Source organism: Salmo trutta, chromosome 38 (assembly GCF_901001165.1).
Source record: "Salmo trutta chromosome 38, fSalTru1.1, whole genome shotgun sequence".
Classification (NCBI taxonomy): domain Eukaryota; kingdom Metazoa; phylum Chordata; class Actinopteri; order Salmoniformes; family Salmonidae; genus Salmo; species Salmo trutta.
This window is the reverse complement of record NC_042994.1, coordinates 3,444,660-3,468,740: the sequence shown is the minus strand read 5'-3', so window position 1 is coordinate 3,468,740 and position 24,081 is coordinate 3,444,660. Positions and strand designations below refer to the sequence as shown.

The window sequence follows — 24,081 nt, the reverse complement described above, 5'->3', positions numbered from 1 at the left end:
GTTGTATTAAATGTTAGTATGTAGTGATTAAACAGTGAGGCTATCCTTATCCTTTGTAGCTCAGTTGGTAGAGCATGGTACTTGTAGCACCAGGGTAGCATGGTACTCGTATCACCAGGGTAGTGGGTTTGAGTCCTGGGATGCAGGCATGACTGTCTGCTGAATATTATATATTGTATTTGTGATTAAAGCAAATATTTCATAATGAACTTGGATTTTGCATAAATTACTTAGATAGTGAAAGATGAAGTCAATGAATGCACAATGAAAGGTTCTGAACATAAGACAGGAAGTATTACAACTGTGAGTTTTGAAAATCTATCACTATTAAACAGCTGACATTTGCACCAAACACTGAGGACAGTGAGCCTGCACATTTCAAAGTTGTTTTGGTATTGGTAGCTTTTACAGTTTTGTTGCTACATGTGCCAGCGGAAAGAGAATAATAATATGTCGGATTTCTAAAGTTGTTCTTGCTTTCAGCAAGCACATCTGACTATAACTAATACATGTTCCATCCTCTTCCTCGACTCTCGAAATGTCATACAACACATGTCAACATGATGGCGCTATAATAAAGGAAATTAGAGGTAAACTTGTTTTACTGTAGCAAACAGTCTTTAGTTGATCAAGTATCTTGAATGATCGCTCTCCGTTTGGGTTACTCAAGAGTCATGAGAAGAAAGAGTAATGAGAAGAAGCACAGGCATGAAGGAGAAACTTGATTGATTTGTACAAGTTCAGATGTCTACCTTTACTGCTTTTCAAGCACATTTGACGTGAAGATCAACGTGTGCCAATGCGCAATCGCTGCGCAAGGTTGACGCCCATGAACGCATCAGTTGTCCACAAAGAGTTCCATCAAAGATGGCGTCTCAACGTCGGCAAATGATGCAAAGCGTAAGACAAAAACGATTTCTCCCTTTTGTAGACGTGCTTATTGATACAAAAAAATCCAGTCACATTTTGTTGTTTGAATAAAGTAATCTAACTCTCCAAAGGACAATTGAAACAACTACTCACGGGCCCTGTGCGGGTGTGCCGCAAACAGTAACATCCGCCGCTAGCCTAACGTGGCTAAAAACATTGCTAGCTTAGTCAGCTAGCTAACTAAGTTTGTGTTCTTCACTTGGCAATTTATATGTATTTAGCTAGTTACTATTTAAGGGGCGATTTTCTTAGCCACGGGTCAGTTGAGTTTTATCCAAATAGTAGTGGTAGTGAAGAAAGGGATATTTTCTGAACACACTAACTTCGTTTTCTGCAAATATTACACTGTGAGCCTAAGTTCCTATGTGAATATTGTAGTTTCTATGGTCGTCAAAGCCTAAACTGAAGCAGAAGTCTGAGGAGACAATTAAGCAGGCCAAGTAGCAGGACAATTTCAATGGTTGTCAGAAAATTCTGAACACTAAAACCATAGAATTAGGCTACATAAGTAGAATCGCTATGACTAACACAATAGCTAATGTCATGTTCAATCTCCACCCTGGTAGCATCAGAGCTGGACAGATGACCTGCCCCTGTGTGAGATGTGCGGGGTGGGCACGGCCCCCAACTGTACCTACGGACCCGACGGAAAGGATACCCAGAGCCACCCCAACGAGGACGGACACTTCAGGTTCAGGTAACTAAGTCACCTGAGCCTGATTCACACTTTAAGGCCAGCTGTCCTGGCCTGGTTACATATCCACCATAGCTACGGGAACCATGCTGGAAAGGACCAAATAACAAAAAACATATTCAAGCCAGCATAGTTTGGCTTGGCAGTCTGAAAATGCTACTGGAGCCATGGATATGTCCCTGTATACCAGCATTGCTCAAACAAGGGGTTGTGACTTATTTTGAAAATGTGGTTGTTAGATAACACCCCCCCCCAATTGCTTGGTTCATAGAACCGGGGTTACGTTAGTAACCTCTGTTAGTCACTAGATGCGGTTGTCAGATTACACAAACCCTCAAAGATTTCAAAAAACAAATCAAATTTTAATAAACGCCCATATCTATGGGATGAAATACCGCAGTGTGCAATCACAGCAGCTGTGACCTTTTGCCACAAGAAAAGGGCAACCAGTGAAGAACAAACACCATTGTAAATACAACCCATATTTATGTTTATTTATTTATTTGTAAGTGTAATGTTTAGTGAATTGTGTATCTATTTCACTTGCTTTGGCAATATAAACAGATGTTTCCCATGCCAATAAAGCCCTTTAATTGAATTGTAATAAACAGAGCGTTTTTTATTTTCTTCTTACAATTGTGGCTTTATCTTTTGAACGCTTTATGACCCCATTACTGAAAATGAGACTCTCAGAAACATGTGTCTGCTGTTTCCCTCTACAATGCCTACAAGCCTCAGTAGAACAGATTGGACAAGACCACACACATCAGACTAGGGGGGGTGGAACTAGGCCCTAACTTTCTACACAGAAGATCAAACAAAATGATTGCCTGATGAGCTTCTGAACTTCCCAATACCTTTCTGATGCATTTCAGTCACCTCAAACTAGGGCCGGGCTTTAGTATCATGGCAAGTAAATAAAACATGAAGTGGATTTAACTTCTTTGGGAAAACAGCCCTTATGTTGGAAACAAACATTATTTTGTCATCCAGAGTCACATGTATTTCTTTTCCAATCTATTGCACACAATATTTTACATACAGAAGGTTTTTAAAGGACCAGAGAGTTAATACTGCTTCTTTTTTTCATTTTTGCCATTGAAACAATATCGCAATACTGGTATCATCCCGGCCCTACTTCAAACCATTCTTCCTTCATATTGATATACTGTCAAAAGTACTGTCAGAGGGATTTGTAATAGACTGTCATAGCCCCAATTAAAAAAGTAAACATTGGCCGTTGTTGATTACATCACTTTACATGGTGGGGTCGTGGGCCAAAAAAGAGAAAGCCCTGCTGTATTACCCACACCCGTATGTAGCTTCCATACTCACACTTTCCAAGGCTGGTGATCTGTGCAGATTACACAGCCAGTAAGAGTTCTAGGAATATTGACCAATCAGACATAAAGAGTTGTCTTCTGTCCAATCAGAGGTGAGGATGGCTGTTTCCTGTACAGGGTTCGATGGGAGCAGGGTCCAGCTTTGTGTCTCAATGGGTGAGTTTGTTGTTGCATGGCCCGGTGCCCCCGTGGGTGGAGATTTCTCCTTAGTACCAATGGAATGGTCTAAAATAATCAAACTCTGCCCACAAGGGGGATCCGGGCCATGCAAAACAAACATGACCAGTGTCTCGCAACAGACCAATCAAACATAAGAGTTGTTCTTGTTTAGACCACTCAGACAAAGAGTTGTTTCTTTCTGTCCAATCAGAGGTGAGGAAGGCTGTTTCCTGTATGGAGTGTTTAATGGGTTTGATGGGAGCAGAGTGTCCAGCTTCGTCTCTCAGTGTCTGACAGCAGAACTGCTTCTGGGTCAGCTCAAGTCTACGCACACTGACGCTGATGTCCGCAGAATTCTCTCACAGGTGTGTGTGTGTGTGTGTGTGTGTGTGTGTGTGTGTGTGTGTCTGTGTGTGTGTGTGTGTGTCTGTGTGTGAGCGATTGACCGTTATGTCTTTGAATCAGCGTGTCTGCCTGCCTGTCTGCTGTAGGTAGAACGCATTCGCAGAAGCATCATATCATAAGAAATGCTATTTGAATGTTTATACCATTGATTCTGTTGTTTTATCCTAAGGCCTTCGACGTTGTAGAGAAGAGTTACTTTGAGACAATTGGTGACGCTCTTGCAGAGAAGGCTACTATTATATCCCAACTACCTGAGGTAAGCATGGCACTCTGTCACTCACTCACACACACAGTGCAGACTTGAGACTATTATTATAGCGTGTTAAGTTTCCTTCTACTACTTAGATTTCAGAACTTTTTGCACCGTTGATTTCCATGGCAACCACAGTTTTAATTCACATTAGAATGTACTCATTGGGAATCAATATAGTCTCATTAGCCATTTAATCGACCTTAACTAACATTCTTAAATCTCTTAATCTCCTCTCTCCTATTACCATCTTCTTCTTTTTTTTGCCCCCCCTCCTCCCTCTCCCTCCCTCCCCCACCTCTCCCTCCCTCCCCTACATCTCCCTCCCCCCTCCACCAGGGATTATCGTTCCACCAGCTCTCCCCCCAGAGTCAGAAGCTTTCTGAGAGGCTGAAAGACCTGGAGCAGGAAGTGTCTGGTGGAGCTACCGCTGTTGTGGCTCTGATACACAACAACAAGCTCTACATCGCCAACGTGGGTACGTACTGTTGTTCCACACACACACACACACACACACACACACACACACACACACACACACACACACACACACACACACACACACACACAGGAAGCTCACATGCAGGCAAACATGCAGGAGCACAGCCTTGCACTAACACGACCACAGCCATGTAAACATACAAACACAATTACACCTCCTAGGGCTTTTTATGTCCTCACTGACCTTTTACACACAGTTATAATGACATTTACTTCTCTGAATCAAAACACCTGTTAGAAATGATATTCAGAACGTCAACACGCCTTGTTTTTTCTTCGTCAACGTCTGTCTGTCTGTCTGTCTGTCTGTCTGTCTGTCTGTCTGTCTGTCTGTCTGTCTGTCTGTCTGTCTGTCTGTCTGTGTGTGTGTGTGTGTGTGTGTGTGTGAGACCCCCCGAAGCCAGAGACAGGAAAAACATTTAAACATATTATTTGAGAAAAATCCAAAAGCCAGACCACTCTGGTAGGAAATTAGAATTCTAGCCGAAAGCCAGAAAGAGATTTCTGAAATGAACACACACATTCCCTGAGGATTTCACCGTGGGTTGATATAACAACCAGACCCATTCTCATAAGCATTTCTCATTAGTCCAATAGGCCTTATACCATCTGTCTGGCTATTCCCTCCAAACGTGTGTGTGTGTCAGTCATTGGTTCATAGGAAATAAACTCCACTGGTGATTTAAGTCCTCCATAATTGTAAAGGATCTTTAAAGCTACGATTTGGTCTCAACTATTCCAGACTGGCCATTTGGGGTCCTTTTTTCCCCTCCATGGTTAGCCGCCTCTCTGCCCGTCTCAAATTGGGATTTGGGGGCCAAATAAAAGACAAAGAAAGAAGGGGGAGGAATGAAGGGGAAAAGACACTTGGGGTTTTCAAGTGTCGGAATAAGGGCAGAAAATTATGTATTTTATAGGGGGAGAAAAAACGAAAGATTGTTCATTACGGGAGGGAGTGGTGGAGAGGAGGAAAAGGAGACTGTTCAGTCCACCTCACCAGCTATGTACAGGTCAGAGTCAAAGTGGAGAGGTGACCGTGGCAATGAAACGGAACCTTTAAGGGAGAAAAGTGTTTCCAGCTGTGGAGTCGCCTGACTCATTCCATACTGTGTGTGTGTGTGTGTGTGTGTGTGTGTGTGTGTGTGTGTGTGTGTGTGTGTGTGTGTGTGTGTGTGTGTGTGTGTGTGTGTGTGTGTGTGTGTGTGTATCCTATGGGCTTGTTATGTTTTATTTCTGCTGAGATGTGAAGGGGTTTAGAAGTTGTTGCAATGCCACGGTCAGGAACACAAGACGTAAACAACGTCTCCTCTACAATTATGCTAACCAAGCTAATACCCACCAGCATGGACGGTTTATTTGATTTAGTTATGGACAGTGCATTTGATTTATTTATGGACAGTGCATTTGATTTATTTATGGACAGTGCATTTGATTTATTTATGGACAGTGCATTTGATTTATTTATGGACAGTGCATTTGATTTATTTATGGACAGTGCATTTGATTTATTTATGGACAGTGCATTTGATTTATTTATGGACAGTGCATTTGATTTATTTATGGACAGTGCATTTGATTTATTTATGGACAGTTTATTTGATTTATTTATGGACAGTATATTTGATTTATTTATGGACATTATATTTGATTTATTTATGGACAGTATATTTGATTTATTTATGGACATTATATTTGATTTATTTATGGACAGTATATTTGATTTATTTATGGACATTATATTTGATTTATTTATGGACAGTGTATTTGATTTATTTATGGACATTATATTTGATTTATTTATGGACATTATATTTGATTTATTTATGGACAGTTTATTTGATTTATTTATGGACAGTTTATTTGATTTATTTATGGACAGTATATTTGATTTATTTATGGACAGTTTATTTGATTTATTTATGGACAGTATATTTGATTTATTTATGGACATTATATTTGATTTATTTATGGACAGTATATTTGATTTATTTATGGACATTATATTTGATTTATTTATGGACAGTATATTTGATTTATTTATGGACAGTATATTTGATTTATTTATGGACAGTATATTTGATTCTAATTAACTGGCCTTAAAACCAGAAAGACCAATTAATAGACAATTACAACCATTTAATTTGTTAATTATTATTTAAAAAATGTAAATGTCATTTAGCAGATACTCTTATCCAGAACGACTTACAGGAGCAATTAGAGTTAAGTTCCTTGCTAAGGGCACATTGACAGATTTTTCACCTAGTCGGCTCATGGATTCAAACCAGCAACCTTTCAGTTACTGATTTATGTGAGAGAGAGAGATTATTTTCACTTTTGTACTTTAACTCTTTGCACATCATTACAACTTTGGAACTTTTGTGTGTGAGATAGAGAATTCCAGCCATTTAATGAATGAAGTAATCAATAAGTGAGGTCTCCATTACAGTGACTGTTTCAGACTGGTTTCAGTCAGGGATCTTAGTGATGAGGATGTCTGTGTCAGACTTTTAATTGATCAATGTACCAATCAATCAATCAATAAAATGAAATGGTATTATTATACAATACTGGATTATGTTCTGTTTCTGGTCCCGGTACCAACCAAACTCTCTTACTGTATTTAATTAATATGGGTGGTTGTGTTGTGGTCCAGGTACCAACCGGGCTCTGCTGTGTAAGTCGACCAGCGACGGTCAGAACCAGGTGATCCAGATTGGACGACCTCACACCACAGAGAACGAGGATGAGCTCCAGAGACTGGCTGGGCTGGGTGAGACACGCACGCACGCACACACACACACACACACACACACACACACACACACAGAGTCTGTGCTCCAGAGACGGGCTGGGCTGGTGAGTCACACACACAGAGTCTGAGCTCCAGAGACTGGCTGGGCTGGGTGAGTCACACACACAGAGTCTGTGCTCCAGAGACTGTCTGGGCTGGGTGAGTCACACACACAGAGTCTGTGCTCCAGAAACTGGCTGGGCTGGGTGAGTCACACACACAGAGTCTGAGCTCCAGAAACTGGCTGGGCTGGGTGAGTCACACACACAGAGTCTGAGCTTCAGAAACTGGCTGGGCTGGGTGAGTCACACACACAGAGTCTGAGCTTCAGAAACTGGCTGGGCTGGGTGAGTCACACACACACAGAGTCTGTGCTCCAGAGACTGGCTGGGCTGGGTGAGTCACACACACAGAGTCTGTGCTCCAGAGACTGGCTGGGCTGGGTGAGTCACACACACAGAGAGTCTGTGCTCCAGAGACTGGCTGGGCTGGGTGAGTCACACACACAGAGTCTGAGCTCCAGAAACTGGCTGGGCTGGGTGAGTCACACACACAGAGTCTGAGCTTCAGAAACTGGCTGGGCTGGGTGAGTCACACACACACAGAGTCTGTGCTCCAGAGACTGGCTGGGCTGGGTGAGTCACACACACAGAGTCTGTGCTCCAGAGACTGGCTGGGCTGGGTGAGTCACACACACAGAGAGTCTGTGCATGGGTTCACTTCACGCTGTTGCAGCCTGGTAGCTACGGGAGAAGTTGAGAAGTTGAGCCCAACTCTTAGTTGTTGTGGAGATTGACCCACTAGGCTGTTTACTTTGTGCACCTACGTCATACTGCTGAGTCTGCCTTTAAAATGGAATGGGGGTCAATTCATCGGAAAACTCATACCCTGGTTGAAGGTGACCTCTTCTCCTTCCCCCCCCCTCTCTTCTCCTCCCCTTCCTCTCTTACTTTCATCACCGCCACCCATCTCTCCCATCTCTCCTTCATTCGTCCTTTACGTCTGCCCTCCTCTTCCCTTTCTTGCTGTTTCCTTGTTCCCTCATCCTCCACTCCCCTTCACCTCTCCTCCCGTCTCCTCTTCTCCACCTCATCCCCTCCTCCCACCCTGTCTTTCCCCCTATCTCATCCTCCGCTCCCCTTCACCTCTCCTCCTGTCTCTTCTCCACCTCATCCCCTCCTCCCACCCTGTCTTTCCCCCTATCTCATCCTCCGCTCCCCTTCACCTCTCCTCCTGTCTCTTCTCCACCTCATCCCCTCCTCCCACCCTGTCTTTCCCCCTATCTCATCCTCCACTCCCCTTCACCTCTCCTCCTGTCTCCTCTTCTCCACCTCATCCCCTCCTCCCACCCTGTCTTTCCCCCTATCTCATCCTCCACTCCCCTTCACCTCTCCTCCTGTCTCTTCTCCACCTCATCCCCTCCTCCCACCCTGTCTTTCCCCCTATCTCATCCTCCACTCCCCTTCACCTCTCCTCCTGTCTCCTCTTCTCCACCTCATCCCCTCCTCCCACCCTGTCTTTCCCCCTATCTCATCCTCCGCTCCCCTTCACCTCTCCTCCCGTCTCCTCTTCTCCACCTCATCCCCTCCTCCCACCCTGTCTTTCCCCCTATCTCATCCTCCACTCCCCTTCACCTCTCCTCCTGTCTCTTCTCCACCTCATCCCCTCCTCCCACCCTGTCTTTCCCCCTATCTCATCCTCCACTCCCCTTCACCTCTCCTCCTGTCTCTTCTCCACCTCATCCCCTCCTCCCACCCTGTCTTTCCCCCTATCTCATCCTCCACTCCCCTTCACCTCTCCTCCTGTCTCCTCTTCTCCACCTCATCCCCTCCTCCCACCCTGTCTTTCCCCCTATCTCATCCTCCGCTCCCCTTCACCTCTCCTCCTGTCTCTTCTCCACCTCATCCCCTCCTCCCACCCTGTCTTTCCCCCTATCTCATCCTCCACTCCCCTTCACCTCTCCTCCTGTCTCTTCTCCACCTCATCCCCTCCTCCCACCCTGTCTTTCCCCCTATCTCATCCTCCACTCCCCTTCACCTCTCCTCCTGTCTCCTCTTCTCCACCTCATCCCCTCCTCCCACCCTGTCTTTCCCCCTATCTCATCCTCCACTCCCCTTCACCTCTCCTCCTGTCTCTTCTCCACCTCATCCCCTCCTCCCACCCTGTCTTTCCCCCTATCTCATCCTCCACTCCCCTTCACCTCTCCTCCTGTCTCTTCTCCACCTCATCCCCTCCTCCCACCCTGTCTTTCCCCCTATCTCATCCTCCGCTCCCCTTCACCTCTCCTCCTGTCTCTTCTCCACCTCATCCCCTCCTCCCACCCTGTCTTTCCCCCTATCTCATCCTCCACTCCCCTTCACCTCTCCTCCTGTCTCCTCTTCTCCACCTCATCCCCTCCTCCCACCCTGTCTTTCCCCCTATCTCATCCTCCGCTCCCCTTCACCTCTCCCCCCGTCTCCTCTTCTCCACCTCATCCCACTTTACCCCTCATCCTCTCCTCCATCCCCCAGGTCTTGATGTGTCTGGTCTTCGTCAGGCAGCTCTGATAGCTGGTCAGAGCAGCACCAGGAGGATTGGAGACTACAGGGTTAAATATAACTACACAGATATAGATCTGTTGAGGTAGGGGTGCGCACACACACACACACACACACTAACGCATGTACATCCATTTATACACACACACCCCCACACACACACAAAGGCTCAGAAGTCCAATTTCCTGCTGTCCTCTGTAGCCGAGCCAAACGGATGAATATAAAGCTGGATCTTTGAATAGGATTCAACTTATCCACAGAAAAATGCACTTAATTGAGTTTCCAATTGGATTTCTTCAGTGCTGCATAGCGGTAGGTAGACTGAGTACAAGAGATTTCAAGTGGAAAAACGCTCCACTTTTGTATTTGTATTCATTAAGGATCCCCATTAGTTCCTGCCAAGGCAGCAGCTACTCTTCCTGGGGTCCAGCAATATTAAGTAAGTTAAAAATATTACATGACATTACATTTCATAACACGTTTCACAGCACATTAAGTGTGTTCCCTCAGGCCACTACTCTACTATCACATCTCTACAATACAATATCCCTGTGTACGTGTGTGTAGAGTGTGTGTCTTATCATGTGTATGTGTGTCTGTGCCTGTGTGTGTGTGTCTCTTCACAGTCCCTTCTGTTCCATAACGTGTATTTTTATCTGTTTTACTGATTGCATCTGTTACCTGATGTGGAATAGAGTTCCATGCAGTCATGGCTCTATGTAGTACTGTGTGCCTCCCATAGTCTGTTATTGGGGATTGTGAAGAGACCTCTGGTGGCATGTCTTGTGGGGTATGTATGGGTGTCTGAGCTGTGTGCTAGTAGTTTATACAGACACCTCGGTATGTTCAGCACGTCAACACTTCTTACAAAAACAAGTAGTGATGAAGTCAATCTCTCCTCCACTTTGAGCCATGAGAGACTGACATGCATATGATTAATGTTAGTTCTCCGTGTACTTTTAAGGGCCAGCCGTGCTGCTCTGTTCTGAGACAATTGTAATATTCCCAGGTCCCTCTTTGTGGCACCTGACCACACAACTTAACAGAAGTCCAGGTGCGACAAAACTAGAGTCTGTAGGACCTGTCTTGTTGATAGTGTTGTTAAGAAGGCAGAGCAGCGCTTTATTATGGACAGACTTCTACCCATCTTATCTACTGTTGTATCAACATGTTTTAACCATGACAGTTTACAATCCAGGGTTACTCCAAGCAGTTTAGTCACCTCAACTTCTACATGATGTATTACATGATTTAGTTGAGGTCTAGGGTTTAGTGAGTGATTTGTCCCAAATACAAAGCTTTTAGTTTTAAAAATATTTAGGACTAACTTATTCCCTGCCACCCACTCTGAAACTAACTGCAGCTCTTCATTAAGTGTTGCAGTGATTTGACTCTCTGTAGTAGCTGACATGTATAGTGTTGATTCATCCACATACATAGACACACTGGCTTTACTCAGGGCCAGTGGCATGTCCTTAGTAAAGGTTGAAAAAAGTAAGGGGCCTAGACAGCTGAATTCCTGATTCTACCTGGATTATGTTGGAGAGGCTTCCATTAAAGAACACCCTCTGTGTTCTGTTAGACAGGTAGACAGGGGGTGTAAAGCCATAACACATATGTTTTTCCATCAGCAGAATATGATAATGTCAAAAGACACAAGTCTAACAAAACAGCTCCCCCAATCTTTTTATCAATTTCTCTCAGCAATCATCAGTCATTTGTGTAAGTGCTGTGCTTGTTGAATGTTTTCTCCCTATAAGCATACTGAAAGTCTGTTGTTAATTTGTTTACAGTAAATAGCATTGTATCTGGTCAAACACCACTTTTTCCAGAAGTTTACTAAGGTTGGTAACAGGCTGATTGGTGGGCAATTGGAGCCAGTAAATGGGGCTTTACTATTCTTGGGTAGAGGAATGACTTTAGCTTCCCTCCAGGCCTGAGAGCACACTTTCTACTAGCCTTAGATTGAAGATATGGCAAATAGGAGTGGAAATATCATCCGCTATTATCCTCAGTAATCTTCCATCCAAGTTGTCAGACCCTGGTGGCTTGTCATCGTTGATAGACAACAATCATTTTTCACTTCTTCCACACTCACTTTACGGAATTCAAAATTACAATGCTTGTCTTTCATAATTTGATCAGTTGTTATTCTTGGATGTGTAATGTCAGTGTTTGTTACTGGCATATCATACATACGTTTGCTAATCTTGCCAATGAAACAAATCCTTAAAGTTATTGGCAATATCAGTGGGTTTTGTGTTGAATGAGCCATCTGATTCAATGAATGATGGAGCTGAGTTTGCCTTTTTGCCCAAAATTTCACTTAAGGTGCTCCAAAGCTTTTTACCATCATTCTTTATATCATTTATCTTTGTTTCATAGTATAGTTTATTTTTATTCAGTTTAGTAACATGATTTCTCAATTTGCAGTATTTTTGCCAATCGCTTGTGCAGACAGACTAATTTGACATTCCTTTTGCCTCGTCCTTCTCAACCATACATCAGTCCACAGGGTTTTAACAGTTTATACAGTCATTTTCTTAATGGGTGCTGCTTATTAGCAACTGGAATAAGCAATTTCCTAAATGTGTGAAGTGCTGCGTCTGGTTGCTCCTCATTACACACCACAGACCAACAAATATTCTTTACATTAACAACATAGGAATCACTGCACAACTTCTTGTATGACATTTTATACACTATATTAGGCCCAGCCTTTGGAACTTTGGTTTTCCTAGATATGGCTACTATATTGTGATCACTACATCCGATGGATTTGGATACTGCTTTCAAGCAAATTTCTACAGCATTAGTAAAGATGTGATCAATACATGTTGATGATTTCGTTCCTGTGCTGTTTGTAACTACCCTGGTAGTTTGATTGATAACCTGAACAAGGTTGCAGGCGCTAGTTACAATTTGAAGCTTTCTCTTGAGCAGTGTGATCAAAGCCTGTCAAAATATACCTCTCTGTTTATCTCAAACATTAACAAGCATTTCAAACGTTATCCAGATACTGACTGTTAGCACTTGGTGGTCTATAGCAGCTTCCCACCAGAATGGGCTTTAGGTGAGGCAGATGAACCTGTAGCCATATTACTTCAACAGTATTTAACATGAGATCCTCTCTAAGCTTTACAGGAATGTGGTTCTGAATATAAACAGCAACACCTCCACCTTTGGCATTTCTGTATTTTCTGTAGATGTTATAACCATGTGTTGCTGCCACTATATCATCAAATGTATTATCTAAGTGAGATTCAGAAATTGTCCTAATATGAATGTCACCTGTTGCTAGCAAATTATTGATTCCATGAACCTTGTTTCTTAAGCTACATATGTTAACGTGGGCTATTTTTAGCACTTTTCTGGGATGCTTGATTGTTTTCATTGCTTAGCAGAAGTAGACATGCTCATGTTCTGTATGTTAGTGCAGGGTGAGCTGCACACAGTGGACTTCCTACTAGGGCATACCGCCTCAGTGCTAACACTATAACTCATAGGCACATGATTACTGCATACAATAGCTGTAGGATCCACTTTAGATTGTATTGTAGGTTGGAAACAACGTTTTGCTGCGCTTCCTCATATCGTTTACCTCTATCTCATCCCTCTCTTTTCTCCTGTCTTTCCTTTATCTTTCCCTCGCTATCACTCTCCTCCTTCGATCTGTCCGTCTTATTCCTTTTCCCCCATGCCCCGCCCACGACCATCAGCGCCGCCAAGAATAAGCCGATCATAGCAGAGCCGGAGATCCAGGCCAGCCAATCGTTAGAGGGCGTGACGGGCTTCCTGTTGCTGATGTCAGAGGGGCTCATCAAAGCCCTGGAGTCTGCCCACGGACCTGAACAGGCCAATCAGGTGGGTGCATTCACTTATCCAATGAACCTCTTAACCAATACATTCACAACAAGCTTCTTTGATAAAGACCTCGGTCCAAGGAGGACGGTGCTAGTCTTTCCCAATCGTCATAGTTCACCACCACCTCTTACTCTCCTCTTCCCAACTCCAACATCATCTACCTCTCCTCCTTCGCCTCCTTCCCCCTACTGATTTCAGTTGATTTCCCCATGAAATGAAACGTTGCATTGTTTTCCCCTCTCTCCTCCCCTTCTAGGAGATGGTAGCGATGGTAGCAGCAGAACTAGCCCAACAGGGAACTCTAGAGGCCGTGGCCCAGTCGGTGGTGGAGCGGGTCAAGCGGCTACACCACGATGTCTACGCCAGCGGACGCCAGAGGGCGTCCCACTGCTCCCGCCACGAAGACATGACGCTGCTGATACGCACGCTCAACTACACGCTGGCCGACGGCGCGCTCACACCCACACAGGGTAGGTGGGGGGGACACACCTACACAGGGTAGGTGGGGGGGACACACCCACACAGGGTAGGTGAGAAAGACACACCCACACAGGGTAGGTGGGGGGACACACCCACACAGGGTAGGTGGGGGAGACACACCCACACAGGGTAGGTGGGGGAGACACACCCCCACAGGGTAGGTGGGGGAGACACCCACCCCACACTGGGTAGGTGGGGGAGACACACCCACACAGGGTAGGTGGGGGAGACACCCACCCCACACTGGGTAGGTGGGGGAGACACACCTACACAGGGTAGGTGGGGGAGACACACCCACACAGGGTAGGTGGGGGAGACACACCCACACAGGGTAGGTAGGGGAGACACACCCACACAGGGTAGGTGGGGGGAGACACACCCACACAGGGTAGGTGGGGGAGACACACCCACACAGGGTAGGTGTTGGAGAGACCCACACAGGGTTGGTGGTGGAGACACACCCAAACAGGGTAGGTGGGGGAGACACCCACCCCACACTGGGTAGGTGGGGGGGAGACACACCCACACAGGGTAGGTGGGGAGACACCCACCCCACACTGGGTAGGTGGGGGAGACACACCTACACAGGGTAGGTAGTGGAGACACCCACACTGGGTAGGTGGGGGAGACACACACCCACACTGGGTAGGTGGGGGAGACACACACCCCACACTGGGTAGGTGGGGGAGACACACCCACACAGGGTAGGTGGGGGGGAGACACACCCCACACTGGGTAGGTGGGGGAGACACCCACCCCACACTGGGCAGGTGGTGGAGACACCCACACTGGGTAGGTGGGGGAGACACACACCCACACTGGGTAGGTGGGGGAGACACACACCCCACACTGGGTAGGTGAGGGAGACACACCCACACAGGGTAGGTGGGGGGGAGACACACCCAACACTGGGTAGGTGGGGGAGACACCCACCCCACACTGGGTAGGTGGGGGAGACACCCACACAGGGTAGGTGGGGGGAGACACACCCCACACTGGGTAGGTGGGGGAGACACCCACCCCACACTGGGTAGGTGGGGGAGACACCCACCCCACACTGGGTAGGTGGGGGAGACACTCACACAGGGTAGGTGGGGGAGACACCCACCCCACACTGGGTAGGTGGGGGAGACACCCACACAGGGTAGGTGGGGGGGAAACACACCCCACACTGGGTAGGTGGGGGAGACACCCACCCCACACTGGGTAGGTGGGGAGACACCCACCCCACACTGGGTAGGTGGGGGAGACACCCACACAGGGTAGGTGGGGGGGAGACACACCCCACACTGGGTAGGTGGGGGAGACACCCACCCCACACTGGGTAGGTGGGGGAGACACCCACCCCACACTGGGTAGGTGGGGGAGACACCCACCCCACACTGGGTAGGTGGGGGAGACACCCACACAGGGTAGGTGGGGGGGAGACACACCCCACACTGGGTAGGTGGGGGAGACACCCACCCCACACTGGGTAGGTGGGGGAGACACCCACACAGGGTAGGTGGGGGGGAGACACACCCACCCTGGGTAGGTGGGGGAGACACCCACCCCACACTGGGTAGGTGGGGGAGACACCCACACAGGGTAGGTGGGGGGGAGACACACCCCACACTGGGTAGGTGGGGGAGACACCCACCCCACACTGGGTAGGTGGGGGAGACACCCACCCCACACTGGGTAGGTGGGGGAGACACCTACACAGGGTAGGTAGAGGAGAGACACCCACACAGGGTAGGTGGGGGGAGACAAACCCCACACTGGGTAGGTGGGGGAGACACCCACCCCACACTGGGTAGGTGGGGGAGACACCTACACAGGGTAGGTAGAGGAGAGACACCCACACAGGGTAGGTGGGGGGAGACAAACCCCACACTGGGTAGGTGGGGGAGACACCCACCCCACACTGGGTAGGTGGGGGAGACACCCACACAGGGTAGGTGGGGGGGAGACACACCCCACACTGGGTAGGTGGGGGAGACACCCACCCCACACTGGGTAGGTGGGGGAGACACCCACACAGGGTAGGTGGGGGGGAGACACACCCCACACTGGGTAGGTGGGGGAGACACCCACCCCACACTGGGTAGGTGGGGGAGACACCCACACAGGGTAGGTGGGGGGGAGACACACCCCACACTGGGTAGGTGGGGGAGACAACCACCCCACACTGGGTAGGTGGGGGAGACACCCACACAGGGTAGGTAGAGGAGAGACACATACACAGAGAGCAGAAACACTCACAAGGTACGATGAAATTGTTTCACCTTTATTTATTTCACTTTTATTTAACCAGGCTAGTCAATTAAGAACAAATTCTTATTTACAATGACGGCCTGTCAAGAGGCAAAAGGCCTCCTGTGGGGACGGGGGATCAAAACTCAGAACAATGTAAGACTAAACACAGACAGAAGACACTGGCAACAGCACAAATACAACAGCAAACTGTGTGTGTGTGTGTGTGTGTGTGTGTGTGTGTGTGTGTGCGCGCACGCGCGCAGGCATGTGTGTAGTGTAAAACAACAGGCTTCCTTACATAAGGCAATGTAAACTAGTGACATGGGGTGACAACTAGAAACAGCTACATGTCTCAACGACCTGTTCATCTATTTGTCCTTTGAACTCCTCCAGGGACACCAGGTCCTTAGGTTGGCTTAGAGGGAATTCAAGATCAGGTCCTAGAGTTTTAGGTTGGCTTGGAGGAAATTCAAGATCAGGTCCTGGAGTTTTAGGTTGGCTTGGAGGAAATTCAAGATCAGGTCCTAGAGTTTTATGTTGGCTTGGAGGGAATTCAAGATCAGGTCCTGGAGTTTTAGGTTGGCTTGGAGGGAATTCAAGATCAGGTCCTGGAGTTTTAGGTTGGCTTGGAGGGAATTCAAGATCAGGTCCTGGAGTTTTAGGTTGGCTTGGAGGGAATTCAAGATCAGGTCCTGGAGTTTTAGGTTGGCTTGGAGGGAATTCAAGACCAGGTCCTGGAGTTTTAGGTTGGCTTGGAGGGAATTCAAGATCAGGTCCTGGAGTTTTAGGTTGGCTTGGAGGGAATTCAAGATCAGGTCCTGGAGTTTTATGTTGGCTTGGAGGGAATTCAAGACCAGGTCCTGGAGTTTTAGGTTGGCTTGGAGGGAATTCAAGATCAGGTCCTGGAGTTTTAGGTTGGCTTGGAGGGAATTCAAGACCAGGTCCTGGAGTTTTAGGTTGGCTTGGAGGGAATTCAAGATCAGGTCCTGGAGTTTTAGGTTGGCTTGGAGGGAATTCAAGATCAGGTCCTGGAGTTTTAGGTTGGCTTGGAGGGAATTCAAGACCAGGTCCTGGAGTTTTAGGTTGGCTTGGAGGAAATTCAAGATCAGGTCCTGGAGTTTTAGGTTGGCTTGGAGGGAATTCAAGACCAGGTCCTGGAGTTTTAGGTTGGCTTGGAGGGAATTCAAGATCAGGTCCTGGAGTTTTAGGTTGGCTTGGAGGGAATTCAAGATCAGGTCCTGGAGTTTTAGGTTGGCTTGGAGGGAATTCAAGACCAGGTCCTGGAGTTTTAGGTTGGCTTGGAGGAAATTCAAGATCAGGTCCTGGAGTTTTAGTTTGGCTTGGAGGGAATTCAAGACCAGGTCCTGGAGTTTTAGGTTGGCTTGGAGGGAATTCAAGATCAGGGGCTGAATAATGAAAGGGACTGTTAGCATAAAACAAGATTGAGATCTGAGTTTGTATGTGTTCTCATTTCCTGTTAGAAGAGAGGATATATAACATGGCAGTTTTCCTTAAATGGTCTTCTAAATAAGAATGTACCAGTGTTTGAGCCTGCATGTTGCTACTGATGTCCACCTGACAGGACTGTAGAGATCACAATGATGAGTTAGACGTCTCTGCATGATACACAGAGTCAAGAGCCTTCAGTGTAGAGCTTGAACCTGGCCAATGAGGGTCTGAGTTATACCTCGGTTCATGTTCTTCAAAATGATTCTCATACATTCAAACCGTCTCCAGATGCATTACTGGTCATCTGCAGGCAGCCTTCAATACCAAATGAACAGGAAAGCTTGAATTCTTCATCTGCAGGCAGACCTCAATACCAAATGAACAGGAAAGCTTGAATTCTTCATCTGCAGGCAGACCTCAATACCAAATTAACAGGAAAGCTTGAATTCTTCATCTGCAGGCAGACTTCAATACCAAATGAACAGGGAAGCTTGAATTCTTCATCTGCAGGCAGACCTCAATACCAAATGAACAGGAAAGCTTGAATTCTTCATCTGCAGGCAGACCTCAATACCAAATGAACAGGAAAGCTTGAATTCTTCATCTGCAGGCAGACCTCAATACCAAATGAACAGGAAAGCTTGAATTCTTCATCTGCAGGCAGACCTCAATACCAAATGAACAGGAAAGCTTGAATTCTTCATCTGCAGGCAGACCTCAATACCAAATGAACAGGGAAGCTTGAATTCTTCATCTGCAGGCAGACCTCAATACCAAATGAACAGGGAAGCTTGAATTCTTCATCTGCAGGCAGACCTCAATACCAAATGAACAGGAAAGCTTGAATTCTTCATCAGCAGGCAGACCTCAATACCAAATGAACAGGAAAGCTTGAATTCTTCATCTGCAGGCAGACCTCAATACCAAATGAACAGGAAAGCTTGAATTCTTCATCTGCAGGCAGACCTCAATACCAAATGAACAGGAAAGCTTGAATTCTTCATCTGATTCAACAAACATTTCTACTTCTAGTTTACTGTTTCCAGGTGGTCGTATCTGCTATCTCTCCTCTAGGTGGACGTATCTACCCAGTGTCGGTGCCCTACTCCAACTGCCCCAGCACCACTATATTACTACTATAATACTGATCTACTGTCTCTCCTCTAGGTGGACGTATCTACCCAGTGTCGGTGCCCTTCTCTGACTGCCCCAGCACCACTATATTACTACTATAATACTGATCTACTGTCTCTCCTCTAGGTGGACGTATCTACCCAGTGTCAGTACCCTTCTCTGACTGCCCCAGCACCACTATATTACTACTATAATACTGATCTACTGTCTCTCCTCTAGGTGGACGTATCTACCCAGTGTCGGTGCCCTACTCTGACTGCCCCAGCATCACTATATTACTACTATAATACTGATCTACTGTCTCTCCTCTAGGTGGACGTATCTACCCAGTGTCAGTACCCTTCTCTGACTGCCCCAGCACCACTATATTACTACTATAATACTGATCTACTGTCTCTCCTCTAGGTGGACGTATCTACCCAGTGTCAGTACCCTTCTCTGACTGCCCCAGCACCACTATATTACTACTATAATACTGATCTACTGTCTCTCCTCTAGGTGGACGTATCTACCCAGTGTCAGTACCCTTCTCTGACTGCCCCAGCACCACTATATTACTACTATAATACTGATCTACTGTCTCTCCTCTAGGTGGACGTATCTACCCAGTGTCAGTACCCTTCTCTGACTGCCCCAGCACCACTATATTACTACTATAATACTGATCTACTGTCTCTCCTCTAGGTGGACGTATCTACCCAGTGTCAGTACCCTTCTCTGACTGCCCCAGCACCACTATATTACTACTATAATACTGATCTACTGTCTCTCCTCTAGGTGGACGTATCTACCCAGTGTCAGTACCCTTCTCTGACTGCCCCAGCACCACTATATTACTACTATAATACTGATCTACTGTCTCTCCTCTAGGTGGACGTATCTACCCAGTGTCAGTACCCTTCTCTGACTGCCCCAGCACCACTATATTACTACTATAATACTGATCTACTGTCTCTCCTCTAGGTGGACGTATCTACCCAGTGTCAGTACCCTTCTCTGACTGCCCCAGCACCACTATATTACTACTATAATACTGATCTACTGTCTCTCCTCTAGGTGGACGTATCTACCCAGTGTCAGTACCCTTCTCTGACTGCCCCAGCACCACTATATTACTACTATAATACTGATCTACTGTCTCTCCTCTAGGTGGACGTATCTACCCAGTGTCAGTACCCTTCTCTGACTGCCCCAGCACCACTATATTACTACTATAATACTGATCTACTGTCTCTCCTCTAGGTGGACGTATCTACCCAGTGTCAGTACCCTTCTCTGACTGCCCCAGCACCACTATATTACTACTATAATACTGATCTACTGTCTCTCCTCTAGGTGGACGTATCTACCCAGTGTCAGTACCCTTCTCTGACTGCCCCAGCACCACTATATTACTACTATAATACTGATCTACTGTCTCTCCTCTAGGTGGACGTATCTACCCAGTGTCAGTACCCTTCTCTGACTGCCCCAGCACCACTATATTACTACTATAATACTGATCTACTGTCTCTCCTCTAGGTGGACGTATCTACCCAGTGTCGGTGCCCTTCTCTGACTGCCCCAGCACCACTATATTACTACTATAATACTGATCTACTGTCTCTCCTCTAGGTGGACGTATCTACCCAGTGTCAGTACCCTTCTCTGACTGCCCCAGCACCACTATATTACTACTATAATACTGATCTACTGTCTCTCCTCTAGGTGGACGTATCTACCCAGTGTCAGTACCCTTCTCTGACTGCCCCAGCACCACTATATTACTACTATAATACTGATCTACTGTCTCTCCTCTAGGTGGACGTATCTACCCAGTGTCGGTGCCCTACTCCAACTGCCCCAGCACCACTATATTACTACTATAATACTGATCTACTGTCTCTCCTCTAGGTGGACGTATCTACCCAGTGTCGGTGCCCTACTCCAACTGCCCCAGCAGCACCAGTAAGACCAGCGTCACCCTCTCCCTGGTCATGCCCTCTCAGGGGGGTACCCTCACCAACGGGACCAACACAGCCTCCACTCTGGAGGAGGGCACACCCACACACACACCTAGGTAATATATATAATATATGCCATGTATCCATAGCAACTCACCCAAAGCGCGCACACACCGAGCTAATAACACACACACACACACACACACACACTCACCAACTGGACTAACACAGCTTTCTTTCACTGGAAGAGGATACAAATGCAGGCATGCTCACACACATACTAGAGATGGGTGATATGGCCAACACATCATATGACAATATTTGTGTGATGTTTGTGAATAGAAGACTGTGTTTTATGAGTAGTGCATGAGCCTAGCATGACAACAGATGAAATGAAAGGGCTTTGAATGGGCTTTCTCCGTTCTGATGGTTGTATACACACTAGGACAAGACTGACAGGGATGTAGTCCAATATGTAGAACTTTTCATTTCATGTAGCACTGTATCAAAATATAGTTGAAGAGTGTATTGTTAAAATTCATACCGGTATGTGGATCCATACCATTATACTGGTATTCTTGATATATCGCCCAGCCCGAACGCATACACACATCCACCAAGCTAAACACACACTTCCACCCTGGCTTGATTAGAATGCTTTCTGCAGGCATGGATGACCTTGTGTTCTTGGCCATACTCCAACAAGTGTAGACCATGGTTTCATAGCCAGTTGCATAATTTTAGTTTTAAGTTCATTGTAGGTTTTCATTTGGGTTTGTTAGGGTCATTTCAGATAAACCATAGTGTAATTGTTGGCCCGAGGTAAGACCACACGTTGGCTTCATGTTATTTTGTTGTTCTTAGAGGCATGTGCATGGTCCCTGTTCTGAGTCATTGATTGGTTCATTCCTTCTACCCTTCTTTACTTTGCTGTCTTTTTTTCCTTCATTCCTTATTTATTTTCCTTCTCTGAATCTCCTTCTGCTCCATCGCTTTCCCATCCTCCATGTCTATTATTTCCCCCCTTTCGTTTGCTCTTCTTCCCCTCCCTCCCTCCCTCCATCCATCCATCTCTTTCTCCTCACCTCCTTCGTCACCTCCTTCGTCACCTCTAGCACGCTCCTTCTACCCAGCGCCATCCGCCGTTCCTCCCTTGACATTCTCCAGTCCATAAATGAGCTCTGTCTCTCCCCTCTTCCCTCTCTTCCCCCTCTCCCCCCTCGCCCACCCGCCCCCCTCCCACCCCCTATCCCACCCCGCAGCCAGAGTCCCACCACCACGCTCCATTCCACCAATAACCAGACCACCCAGAGCTCCAGCTCTTCTTCAGGAGACGGAGGCAGCCTCTTCAGGTATGTAGCTCGGTGGGTTAGAGAAGGTTCAAATCCCAGGCGGGATGGTTTCTATTCTGTTTCTAGGAAGATTATGTTGACTAAAATATTGTTTGTATTGTACTCTCTCCAGACAGCGTGGCAGCCAGGCGGTGCAGCCAGACGAGACCGGACGGGTCCCTCCCTATGTTGACTTCACCCAGTTCTACCGGCTGTGGGGGTCGGACCATGGAGACTTCCTGGGGACACAGGGGTCCTCAGCCGGGCTGGGGCCTCAGTGATGGAGGGGGACAAGATTTGGGGTGAAGAGAGTGATAACTGCTCTTGAAGGAGGGAGGTATAGGAATGTATTGGAGGGGTTGTGTGATGGATTTTGGGGGTGTTGTCGAGATTTAGAGCGTCTGATATGGCATCCTTGGGCAGAAACGTATTTCTATTTTTTTACTTTATAATGACTATTCCTTTTACAACAGCTGATAACGTGTTTATTACACGCCTAAAGGTAATGTTATTGATGGGTCAGGTGGACGACAGGTATGCAGGAAGGAGGGCTGATCTAGCATCAGTGTTTGCTTTAGATAACAATAAATAACATATGGACAGGGGTGACCTGATCCTAGGTCACTGCTCTTACTCTGAGATGCTTGATACGGCCCCAGATCTACCTGAATGGACTGAATTCACTCCCAACACACAGTCAGTGAGTGTATGTTGGCTGGCGTATGTAACTCCTGTCACCTGCTCTGTCTGTTTATGAACAAGGGAGGGAGGTGGGAAGGAGGAGAGGAGGATGAATGAATGATGTGGGGTTATCAGTCTGTCTGTAAACAAGGGAGGGAGTTGGGAAGGAGGAGAGGAGGATGAATGAATGAATGATGTGGGGTTATCAGTCTGTCTGTGAACAAGGGAGGGAGGTGGGAAGGAGGAGAGGGGGATGAATGAATGATGTGGGGTTATCAGTCTGTCTGTGAACAAGGGAGGGAGGTGGGAAGGAGGAGAGGGGGATGAATGAATGATGTGGGGTTATCAGTCTGTCTGTGAACAAGGGAGGGAGGTGGGAAGGAGGAGAGGAGGATGAATGAATGATGTGGGGTTATCAGTCTGTCTGTAAACAAGGGAGGGAGTTGGGAAGGAGGAGAGGAGGATGAATGAATGATGTGGGGTTATCAGTCTGTCTGTGAACAAGGGAGGGAGGTGGGAAGGAGGAGAGGGGGATGAATGAATGATGTGGGGTTATCAGTCTGTCTGTGAACAAGGGAGGGAGGTGGGAAGGAGGAGAGGGGGATGAATGAATGATGTGGGGTTATCAGTCTGTCTGTGAACAAGGGAGGGAGTTGGGAAGGAGGAGAGGAGGATGAATGAATGATGTGGGGTTATCAGTCTGTCTGTGAACAAGGGAGGGAGGTGGGACGGAGGAGAGGAGGATGAATGAATGATGTGGGGTTATCAGTCTGTCTGTAAACAAGGGAGGGAGGTGGGAAGGAGGAGAGGAGGATGAATGAATGATGTGGGGTTATCAGTCTGTCTGTGAACAAGGGAGGGAGGTGGGAAGGAGGAGAGGGGGATGAATGAATGATGTGGGGTTATCAGTCTGTCTGTGAACAAGGGAGGGAGGTGGGAAGGAGGAGAGGGGGATGAATGAATGATGTGGGGTTATCAGTCTGTCTGTGAACAAGGGAGGGAGGTGGGAAGGAGGAGAGGAGGATGAATGAATGATGTGGGGTTATCAGTCTGTCTGAACAAGGGAGGGAGGTGGGAAGGAGGAGAGGAGGATGAATGAATGATGTGGGGTTATCAGTGCAGGTGACACATTACATAATGAGCTGACAAGTGAAGGGACTCATCTCAGCTGTCTCTTGTTACTGTAGCTCTTGGTTGATCTCTCTTTCCACCCCACTCCCTCCTACTCTCTACCTGCCTCTTCACTCTCTCTTTCTCTCCTCTTTATCCATGTTTGGTCTGGAGAGTGGCTGATTGGAGGAGAGATGGGCAGTTGAAGTGATTAAATTTTTTTGATAGTTATGAAACCATG

The 24,081-nt window shown here is 46.9% G+C and overlaps 2 protein-coding genes across 4 annotated transcripts in view; both read left to right on the top strand.

Annotated features, from left to right (window-relative positions):
• Nucleotides 1–3,517, top strand: part of LOC115178836 (uncharacterized) — a 23,880-nt gene extending 20,363 nt beyond the window's left edge. Inside the window, exon 2 of the mRNA XM_029740187.1 lies at nucleotides 3,492–3,517. The gene's annotated coding sequence lies outside the window, so the exon portion shown is untranslated. The remainder of the gene's footprint in view (nucleotides 1–3,491) is intronic.
• On the top strand, nucleotides 724–24,081 carry LOC115178837 (TGF-beta-activated kinase 1 and MAP3K7-binding protein 1). Of its 3 annotated transcripts, none has more exons than XR_003872705.1 (13): nucleotides 724–900; nucleotides 1,497–1,627; nucleotides 3,338–3,491; nucleotides 3,701–3,787; nucleotides 4,121–4,259; nucleotides 6,936–7,052; nucleotides 9,584–9,695; nucleotides 13,330–13,474; nucleotides 13,731–13,944; nucleotides 20,669–20,834; nucleotides 21,981–22,070; nucleotides 22,183–22,819; nucleotides 23,174–24,081. XR_003872705.1 is itself a non-coding variant. In XM_029740188.1 (12 exons), exons 1-12 carry the CDS (start codon nucleotides 868–870, stop codon nucleotides 22,328–22,330), a joined length of 1,536 nt encoding a protein of 511 aa, XP_029596048.1. In that variant the 5' UTR covers nucleotides 724–867; the 3' UTR covers nucleotides 22,331–24,081. The 3 variants fall into 3 exon arrangements, 1 of the variants encoding a protein (XP_029596048.1); XR_003872704.1 differs by having other exon boundaries at nucleotides 23,034–24,081; XM_029740188.1 differs by having other exon boundaries at nucleotides 22,183–24,081.

Bases quoted from the DNA above. Each gene is read 5' to 3' on its own strand.
- LOC115178837 (XM_029740188.1), top strand. From the start codon at position 868: ATGGCGTCTCAACGTCGGCAAATGATGCAAAGC. The intron at 3,788-4,120 runs GTAAGCATGGCA...CCCCTCCACCAG, and splicing joins TTATATCCCAACTACCTGAG to GGATTATCGTTCCACCAGCT. The intron at 13,945-20,668 runs GTAGGTGGGGGG...TCTCTCCTCTAG, and splicing joins CGCGCTCACACCCACACAGG to GTGGACGTATCTACCCAGTG.